At 47.2% G+C, this 10,835-nt stretch overlaps 1 protein-coding gene across 1 annotated transcript in view; it reads right to left on the reverse strand.

Annotated features, from left to right (window-relative positions):
- Positions 1-2,742, reverse strand: part of LOC105006842 (semaphorin-4F) — a 15,292-nt gene extending 12,550 nt beyond the window's left edge. Inside the window, exon 1 of the mRNA XM_029118452.2 lies at positions 2,619-2,742. Within this exon, the coding sequence (XP_028974285.2) occupies positions 2,619-2,694 (76 nt within the window). The 5' untranslated portion in view covers positions 2,695-2,742. The remainder of the gene's footprint in view (positions 1-2,618) is intronic.
- Between the last annotated feature and the right edge of the window lie 8,093 nt (positions 2,743-10,835).

Consider the following 10,835-nt stretch of genomic DNA (forward strand, 5'->3'; position numbering starts at 1 on the left):
GACATTTATTAAGATTTTTTATTCATGGATATTAATCATTAAATGCTGTTACTACTAGATAATTTATGGGTAGTATAAATGCTAATAAAAACAGTGTAATTAGATATTTTACAGACAAAGAGTTACAGGAATTTACACTGTATCACAAGCTACAGCACACATGTCATTGTGCAAAATGTCAATGGCCAAAGCAGGACTCTTCCCATGGCCAAAGCAGGACTCTTCCCATGGCCAAAGCAGGACTCTCACATATAACATATTACACATGCTTTTCTGCAAAGGGGACAGGATGACTGCACTGTATTGAGGGGAGGATGGATGGGTCCATGTATCGCGAGATCTTGGCCAACAACCTCCTTCCCTCAGTAAGAGCATTGAAGATGGGTCGTGGCTGGGTCTTCCAGCATGACAACGACCTGAAACACACAGCCAGGGCAACTAAGGAGTGGCTCCTTAAGAAGCATCTCAAGGTCCTGGAGTGGCCTAGCCAGTCTCCAGATCTGAACCCAATAGAAAGTCTTTGGAGGGAGCTGAAAGTCTGTATTGCCCAGCGACAGCCCTGAAACCTGAAGGATCTGGAGAAGGTCTGTATGGAGGAATGGGCCAAAATCCCTGCTGCAGTGTGTGCAAACCTGGTCTAGAACTACAGGAAACGTATGATCTCTGTAACTGCAAAGAAAAGTTTCTGTACCAAATATTAAGTTCTGCTTTTCTGATGTATCAAATAGTTATGTCATGCAATAAAATGCAAATTAATTACTTAAAAATCATACAATGTGATTTTCTGGATTTTTGTTTTAGATTCCATCACTCACAGTTGAAGAGTACCTATGATAAAATGACAGACTTCTACATGCTTTTTAAGTGGGAAAACCTGCAAAATCGTCAGTGTATCAAATACTTGTTCTCCCGACTGTATGAGAGCGCAAGCAATATTTCTCATTAGTCTGCTGGACAATGTTAGAGTATAAATAAACTGTGAGCACTCCAAGAATGGCCTTGTAAATAAAAATGTACTGGCCAACCCATTCTCATACAGGGTACACTGATGTGCGAGAGATTTAGAGTTTGTAACAAAGCTCAAAACCCCATCGTATACAGTATCAAGACATCAGCACAATCGAATATAGGCAGAAAGGTAGCATACACAAGGCCCTTTCTTGCCTCATGAGATAAACAAGAACAATTTCTTAAATAAAAACACTACTTTAACCTCAGTTTTTTTACCAAGTGCAAAATATGGGTCTTAAAGGAGAGTATATATATATATAATGTTAGGTTACATTACAATGCACTACCAAAACGTATAATACATTACGAATTGGCTAAGGTCGTGGGTTCGAGACACTGCCCTGCCAGACGCTACAATGTTACATACACTATTAAAACGTATAATATGTTATGAACACTATTAAAACGTATACATTACGAATGCTAGACAAGCTCATCATATGTTACGAACAGTACGAAAACGTATCATACATAATGATTTCGAACAACACGTTCAGTGATACCTAACATTTCAAACCGGCGACGTTCAGCTCTGAAGGAGGAAGAAAATCACTTTTAACGTATTGATGTTGTAACACCACTACTCCCTGAGCAGTGGGTACAGCCTTTCACTTTTTTTCCTGGATTATTGCTCTAATAATAATAATAATTACAATATCTAATCTAATAATAATTACTATACGAATTTGGTTGTCTAAGATTTTCTACTGTTTCTGCTGATAAGCCTATATCCAAGAAACTCATTTTAATACATTTTTACATTTTATATTTCTCTACTCAATTCATATGCCTCATTGATTTTATTCTGACACAACCTGCAATGCTACCTAGCAAACCAGCCACCAGTCTGCTAACGTGGCTAGCTATCTAATATTGACACCAGAAGCATCAAATATCACCGCCTCCTGCCTCCACACTGCATTTTATTTGTTTGCGTCTCCGTAGGAATAAAGCATGCAATCGTACAGCTCAGGTAATCCCATGCTACTAAACGTTTTTTCATCCATCTTCATAAAAAGGACAGCAAAAGCAGACAATGGAACTTTAATTGTGGAACTAAAGTTATTTGTTATTTTAATTGTACAGATAGCATTTCATAACCACTATGCAAATCCCGTGATTGACCAGTCCCCAGCGAAAGGTGCGGGTAATTTGCATACATTTGGGACTTTCTCTTCACCTCTCACGGATCCCACGCGTAGCCCCACAAGCCACTCACCCGCCACGCATCCCTTCTTTGAAATTAATTGAGCCTCGGAGAACAGTGTGGATGTAGCCAGGCGCACAAGGGCGCGCACATAGCCAGACGCATAACGGTTTCAGACCGTTTAGAACTGTGTTTATTGCGAAGCAATTTACAACTATTTCTGACTATAAATATCTACTTTTAACTGACTTTGATCACTAAGAAATTCAACTGCGTTAAGTATAATTACGAAAAGAGAACGTTCATTATTTAACTGAAATACACGGAACTATTCAGTATTTTATGCGGAAAGGGTGGCAAGCATAACATAGCCAATGTAAACCAGTATTTTGGCGTTACCTAAATTCTAAACTTAAAATGATAAAAAATGTACCATTAGCAATTGGACCTAGCTACTTACCTTCGTGTTTGGTTGTTTGATAAGTTGAACAAGTAGTTAGCCAAAATATCACTCCAGTTAAACAGGTGGACTTCATGTTGCAAGGTATCAGAATGTCGGTTGACGAACATTCTTCCGCGCGTGACAAGTGTGCGTCATAGACCAGAAATACATTTCAAACAAAACATTTACTTTACGAATTACACAGAAATGTGCCGATATAAAGTGGGGCCTACACTGATTTGGTCTAAACGAAAATGTGTTAAAAGTAATGCCCTTCCAAAAATGTATTGTTGTACTTTAGACTTGTGGTAGCCCTGTATGCATATGGTACTTCAAAATAGTGTCATAAAATCTATATTGTAGTTTAAATAGAAAAATCTGGTATTTTGTAAAGATGTACAGTAGGTTAGCAGTATACTGGAGGTTTTGTGCCTTATTATAATTTTTTAGTTTTTTAAATGTGGTGAATATTAAACACAATAACGCCCCATAACAATGTATAACTGTCAACTGTACACCTTGATCTGGAGAAAAATACTGTTGTGTTGCATACCTCTAAAATTGTTTAATGAGTAGGATTGAGTGCCAATTTGGACAACGGCATTCACTTCTCCATAAAAGGTAAAGTTTGCTTTTTTTAATGCATTTTAGTGAGGACAATGCTATAAATCCATGCAAAATTCACATGAATGAAGGGCAATTTGCGTGCTTTTGGTTCAGGATCTTGTCAAACACTGCATTGATATGTTCTTGAAAAACATCAATCAGACTCAACATTGTTGGCAAGAGGCACACCATGTTTTTTCTGTCAAGGAACACAAGCACACACTTTCCCTTAAGATGTTCTGCAAGTATAGCTTTCAGTCCAGCCTGAACCATAACCTCATGTGCCACACCAACAGAAGAACATCCTAACTTTGTGTCCTGAAAAAATACTTTACTCTCGTTCTTTAGGCTTGCATAAATTACAACTAGAAAAAAAAGAAAGTTGCAACTGCTTTCTTCATTACAACCACAATTATCTCGTACAGAAAGAATGTGTTTTATGACACCAAATGTTCCACTTTTAAATTCAACAGCACTGTCAAATCTATACTTTGACCTGGAGTACAATTCAGTGGAATACATATAATGTCTGATAAGGACTCTGTGGTGGTAAGCTATTTTTTTATTTCTCAAATGGCTGTGTCAGAATTTCATTGAGTGCCAACTTGTGGCCAATGGGAACAAATCTCTAAGTTCACCTTTCCGGAAAAAGGTAAACACTCCTCTTGTGAACCCTTTTTTAAGTAGGACATGCCATAGACGATATATAAATTCATGTGTAGAGGCTTGTGTACATTGGATGTTTTTTAACATTCTATGGATGCTTCTCCATAACAAAAATGACTTTGTGATCTGTGAGGGTACATGTTGCGTACCTTGGAAAAAAACGGAGAAACTGAGAAGATGCCTGTTATTTGCCTCAAAAGAAAAAGCAGATTCTGCCCAAAGGGGACCCCAGTTCTTTACATTGTCAGATAAATGTGTTAACTGGTGGATATTGAATGAGATGTGTTCGTTTCCATATAATAATTCTGTTTTGATGACAAATGTCTTCAGCATTATCTCAGACTTTTCCAACATTTCTCTAGTCACAGTTGGTTGCAAAAGAAAGTGAACAGAAAAAACAAGTAGACACCAGTGCTAAAAGTAGGGACTTGCTAACTCATTGAGCAACATGAACATGGAATAATAAAGCAAAAATGATTTCCATTCTGTAGCCCTCCAGTATTGTCGCTCACTGAGGGATCGTGGGGCACGGCTAATTTCTCTAGGTGGCCTTATGGATAGCAGTTTCGTGTTTAGTAGGTTCACATGTCTACCTAAGTACCATGGGTTCAGATGATATCGAGGGTCTAACCAAAGTGTCACCATCTGTTTCACCACACTTAGCAGTACACAATGCATATAGTCAGGCACAAAGCCTTTGACTATATTAAAGAGAGGAACAAAAAGTAATTGGCATGGGCCCTTAACCCCATTCACAGGAGCTTGTTGGGTAAAAGCAGTGATGGAATCATCTTCACACTGTGCTTGAGTCCTAGGTTCAGGCTCAGGCAAAAGAAAAGGGTATGCTCCTGTACCTTTGCTGACCATTTTCCCAGGATGCCCACACCAGTCGCAACCAAACTTTACATTGAACTGGACTGAGTTTTTAATTCTGGGGCGAGCCACAGAGTCACAGGTGAAAAATGCCAGAGAGTGGATGACTTCATTTGTGGAAGCACACTTCCATGAGAATCCTTTCTCTGCAAGGATCTTTGCCTCCTGAATGATCTTACTGAATACAGTGTCAATAGCTGGCTTGTGTATTCCAAACCACAGCGCATTGAAAAGAACATGCTCTTTCCGAAGTTCTGGATGTAGTTCATTTACCACAACTTGAACTGGCCAGATCCTGGCCAGAGTATCCTGAAGACTCAAAAACTGGCACTCCATCACAGTTCCACAGCAAAGTTAGGTCGCTGGATTTTAGTTTCTTATTATAAACCACGTTCTTCATCTCTGTCCCATCAAAGATGTCTTCAAGGGCATTTCCATCCTTGAGTTTGTATTTGTCAATGAGCGAGTCTGAAATGTCTTTAAGCTGTGATGTGATTGTCAAATACAAAACAAAGTTACCTTTTTTTTATACTCATCTATATTACAATTTGCTTTACATAGCTCAGTAGGACAAACCCCTAGATCAATATTACTGATGTGAGTACTACACTTGTGACAGTAATAATTAATTTCTATCTCCTCTATTACCTTGGAAAACTTCTGTTGAAACAAAAACTTGGAAGATGGTAGTACACCTGGTAACAGTATATTTAACAGAGAAAGCATGTCTTGAAGTGCAACACCACTAACACTGTGCTGCAGGACAAAGGTAGTAATCATTAAATGAGCCTGCTCAACAGTGACATTTGAGCCAGGGTAGATGGGTGCAACATTTTGACCATTCTGGGGCAACAATAAGAAAACATCATGCTAACACACAATTTTAGACACAAATAACATTCCCTACGAAGTAATTATCTATGATCAATACAAGTTGAGGAAAAAAGTATGAGGAGAAATTTCAGTCACGACTTAATGGTATAATTTAGCGATTACAGACACTGAAGCTAATTCCTCAATGAAGGATCTCGGCCCATCTCATTGATGTTTGTAACAAACACCAGGACCAGAGTGGTGTGGGTCCAATTGCAGGAGTGCAATGGTAGATTTATTTTTCGTCGCACAAGGGAGTAGGCTAACACACAAACGATAAAGCCAGGCAGAGAGTCGGGAACCAGAAGATCAGTCCTAGAGGGCGAAGGCACAGGCAGGGATGAGCAGAGACGTGAAACCGAAATGCAGGCCAGCAGGTCAGGAAGCCGGGAGATCATACAGCGGAGACTACAGTACAGCTGGGAGAGACGGTAAGGATATCCAGGGGCAGGCAGAGGTCGGTGATCCGGGAAGGCAGTCCGTACAAGTAACTACACCGGGAGGGTAGGCAGGGAGAGACACGACGGGCAGACGAACAGGTCAGGACGCAGGATACTGTAAACGAGGAGAGAGGACGGGACAAGAGGGTAGAGAACACAACAGGCTGGGAATCAACAACGAAATGAGAGCGCGCGATCGATTGCTTGGCAGGTCCACAGGGAACAATACCTCACGCTGGAGGGGAGGAAGAGCACAGGCTAAATAGAGGGATAAACAGGGCACAGGTGTTCAATATTCAGGTGATTGGGATCTGGAGTGTTGGGTGCGTTCATGCGTGCTGGGAAGTGAACTGGTGGCAGGTGCGGAGCGTGGCAGGGAGGAGTCGGACCGGGAGTGACGGGAAGACCTCACAGAACCCCCCTCCCTACGGCCGGCCCCCGACGGCCGAGACCGCCGCGGTGGACGACCCCGCGGACGGGGAGCAGGACGATCCGGGCGCGCAGCGTGGAACCGCGCAGTGAGGTCCGCGGCCAGGACGTCGCGAGCGGGCACCCAGGCCCTCTCCTCCGGGCCATAACCTTCCCAATCTACCAAGCATTGCAGGAGCCCGCCTCGGCGGCGGGAATCCAGGATGTCCCGCACCGCGTACGCCGGTCCCCCATCAACGTCCAAAGGAGGTGGGGCAGGATGCAGGGCGACCGGTGGATGTAGGGGGCTGCAATGAACCGGCTTGAGGAGAGACACGTGAAATGTAGGGGAGATCCTGTACTGGCGGGGCAACTGAAGACGGTAAGTAACGGGGTTTATGCGTCGTGTGATCTTGAAAGGCCCTATGTACTTGGGGGCTAGCTTACGGCACGGGAGGCGCAGGCGGATGTCCCGAGTTGACAGCCAAACCCGCTGGCCGGGGTGGTAGAGGGGAGACGGGCGTCGGCGGCGATCCGTGTAGGTCTTCTGCGCACTTGACGCCTGTTGGAGATGCCGGTGCGCCGTCTCCCAGACTCTCGCGCTGCGTCTGAACCACTCGTCTACTGCAGGGACCGGACCAGGTTCTGTATCCCATGGGAAAAGAGGGGGTTGATAACCGAAGACACATTGAAAAGGAGTGAGCCTGAGGGAGGAGTGAATGAGTGAGTTTTGTGCGTATTCTACCCACGGGAGAAACCGGCTCCAGTCGTGTGGCTGCTTATGACACTGTTGTCGCAGATACTTTCCTATATCCTGGTTTAGTCTTTCCGTCTGACCGTTGGTCTCAGGATGGTACCCGGAGGATAGGCTTACTGATACCCCGAGTCGGTCGCAGAAAGCCCTCCATACCCGGGAGATGAATTGGGGTCCCCGGTCCGACACGATGTCCTCGGGAATCCCGAACTGCCGGAACACCTGTTGGAAAACAAGGTCCGCCAATTCTGTGGCATTGGGCAGGTTAGCTAGGGGTATTAAACGGCACATCTTAGAAAAACGGTCGACTACGGTTAGAATCGAGGTATATCCGTTGGAGTCTGGTAGGTCCGTTATGAAATCCATGGCGATATGTGACCAGGGGCGGTGAGGAGTAGGTAGAGGCTGTAGCAGCCCCTCAGGTAGGTGACGGGGACTTTTCGATTGGGCGCAGACAGGGCAGGACAGGACATAGTCGCGCACATCGTCGGACTGAGACGCCCACCAATACCGCTTACCCAGGATTTTAGTTGTGCGGGTGATGCCCGGATGCCCAGTCCCTAACGAAGTGTGGCACCATTGCAATAATTGTGGACGAACGGCTGCAGGAACATAAATCTTCCCTGGTGGGCAGGTAGGAGGGGCCGGATCCGTCAACAGGGCCTCCTCGATGGTGTCCTGGATGTCCCAGCGTATCGGTCCGACACGGCAGGTGGAGGGCAGAATTGTTTCGGGCGACGAAGGGCAGGTCGGTTGCTCGAATAAGCGGGAGAGGGAGTCAGCCTTGGCATTCTTTTTTCCTGGTACGTAGGAGACTGAAAAGCGAAAGCGGTTGAAGAAAAGAGACCATCGAGCTTGACAGGGATTCAAACGTTTAGCCGACTGCAAATATTCCAGGTTGCGATGGTCCGTGAGTACCAGGAAGGGATGAAGGGCTCCCTCCAACCAGTGTCTCCATTCTTCCAGGGCCAGTTTAATCGCGAGGAGCTCTCGATTCCCGACATCATAATTCCGTTGGGCGGGGGTGAGTTTCTTGGAGTAGAAGGCACAGGGGCGCAATTTGGGGGGTGTGCCAACGCGCTGTGATAAAATCGCCCCTACTCCCGTTTCCGAGGCGTCCACTTCCACTACGAACGGGAGTCCGGAATCAGGCTGGTGGAGTATGGGAGCGCTGGTGAACAGGTCTTTCAGTCTCTCAAACGCTGATTTGGCAGCGTCTGTCCAACACAACGTCCGGGTTTTCTGGCTGGTCAGAGCGGTCAATGGGGCAGCGATGGTGCTGAAGTTCCTGATGAACCGTCGGTAATAGTTAGCAAACCCCAGGAATCGTTGCAACTCCTTGACTGTTTTTGGGGGTGGCCACTGACGTACTGCCGATACCTTGCTCTCGTCCATCTGGACACAGCCCGGCGACAGCACCGATCCTAGGAAGGCCACCTTGGAAACGTGGAACACACTCTTTTCTAGTTTTACATACAGTTTGTGTTGCTGCAACCGCTGTAGAACTTGTCGGACGTGGCCAACGTGCTCTGTTAGGTTTCCGGATAGATCAGGATGTCGTCGAGGTATATTATTACAAACCGGTCTATCATGTCCCGGAATATGTCGTTCATGAATGCCTGGAAGACAGCGGGTGCGTTGGTAAGGCCGAAGGGCATGACTCGATATTTGTAGTGGCCGCGTTGGGTGATGAAGGCGGTTTTCCATTCGTCGCCTTTTCGTATGCGCACGAGATGATACGCACTCCGCAAATCCAACTTGGTGAAGATAGAGGCCTGTCCGATTTGTTCCAACGCTGCCGAGATGAGAGGTAAGGGATAACGGTTCTTGATGGTTACGGCGTTCAGTCCTCTGTAATCTATGCAGGGGCGTAAGCCGCCGTCCTTCTTTCCAATGAAGAAAAAGCTGGAAGCAGCCGGGGATGTCGACGGGCGGATAGCCCCTTGACGCAGAGACTCATCGATGTAAGTATTCATGGCCTCGGTTTCCGGGACGGACAGAGGATACACGCGTCCCTGCGGAAGCGGAGCTCCCTCGATCAGCTCTATGGCGCAGTCCCACGGGCGGTGTGGTGGTAACTCTGATGCTTTCTCCTCGCTGAAGACCTGTCGGAACTGGGAGTAAGCGGACGGGGGTTCCGGAGTGGTTGAGGGCGTGGCGCTTTCCACTGAGGTGGCTCTGCAGGGAACACTCAAACAACGAGATAGGCAGGTCGCATTCCAGGCCGTCAACTCACCTTTTCTCCAGGAAATGTCTGGGTCGTGTAGGCAGAGCCAGGGATGCCCCAGCACCACCGGCTCATGGGGGGAGGAAACCACTAGCAACTGAATGCGTTCTGTGTGCAATGCCCCCACCTGCATGTCTAGTGGTTCCGTTTGATGGCGAACGTAGCCGGATCCAAGCGGACCCCCATCCAGGGATTTCACGCGCAACGGCGGTTCTATGGGGTACAGTTTGATCTCCAGCTGTTCTGCCGTGTCCAAGTCCATGAAACTCCCTGCGGCTCCCGAGTCGACCAAGCCCTCCAGGCAGAACGGATTCCCCCTGACAGTGAGACACACAGGTAGATGCAACTGCTTTTGAGTGACGTTGAGGAGGTGGTTGCTTCCTACCTGGTGGTGCGCTGAGGTCTCTCTCTCTCCGGGACGAGGCGGCCTGATAGGGCACCGGGAGGCGAAGTGTCCTCTTTCGCCACAGTATAGACAAAGGCCCTCGGAACGGCGACGATGGTGCTCCGCGGCGGACAAACGGGAACGACCTAGTTGCATAGGTTCGGGCTCTGGTGGTGTCGCTGGGGGCGTCGACACCGAGGAAGTCGAAGGGGCCGGTCTGGGTCGTAGGGTGGCAGTCCTCCTTCGGTCCACCAGCAAGTTGTCTATGGCGATGGACACGTTGATGTATTCACTGAGGGAGGCGAGGTCACCCCTGCAAGCTAGCTCTGCCTGCAGCTCCCGATTCAGTCCCCTCCGGTAAACCGTGAGCAGGGCGGCCTCGCTCCACCCACTCCCGGCAGCCAAGGGGTGGAATTCCAGGGCGTATGCTGCCGCGGTGCGTGTCCCCTGCCTGATCTCGACCAGCTGATCCCCGACGTTACGACCCGAGACGGGGTGGTCGAACACTTCCCTGAATAGGGCAAGGAACTGAGCCTCCGAGCCTAGTTCGGGGCTGTTTGCGGACCACAAGGCTGTGGCCCAGTCCAGGGCTTTATCAGTGAGCAAGGAGATGACGAAGTCCACCTTGTTCTGGTCGTGGCTGAACTGGCCCGGGTGATAGGCGATGTACTTCGAGCACTGCATCAGGAACCCCTTGCACTTTCCCGGAGACCCGTCGTATTTGCTAGGCAGGGATATGTTAGGAACGGAGGCGGAGACGGCAACCATACCAGACGGAGGAGGCGTGGGCACAGGATGTCGAAGAAGCCGCATCATCTCCTCAATCCTCTCCTCTTGCTGCGACAGGCGCGCATGCAGCTCTGCTGGATCCATCGATATGGTGAGGTATTCTGTAACAAACACCAGGACCAGAGTGGTGTGGGTCCAATTGCAGGAGTGCAATGGTAGATTTATTTTTCGTCGCACAAGGGAGTAGGCTAACACACAAACGATAAAGCCAGGC

This window comes from Esox lucius, chromosome 25 (assembly GCF_011004845.1).
Source record: "Esox lucius isolate fEsoLuc1 chromosome 25, fEsoLuc1.pri, whole genome shotgun sequence".
NCBI lineage: Eukaryota > Metazoa > Chordata > Actinopteri > Esociformes > Esocidae > Esox > Esox lucius.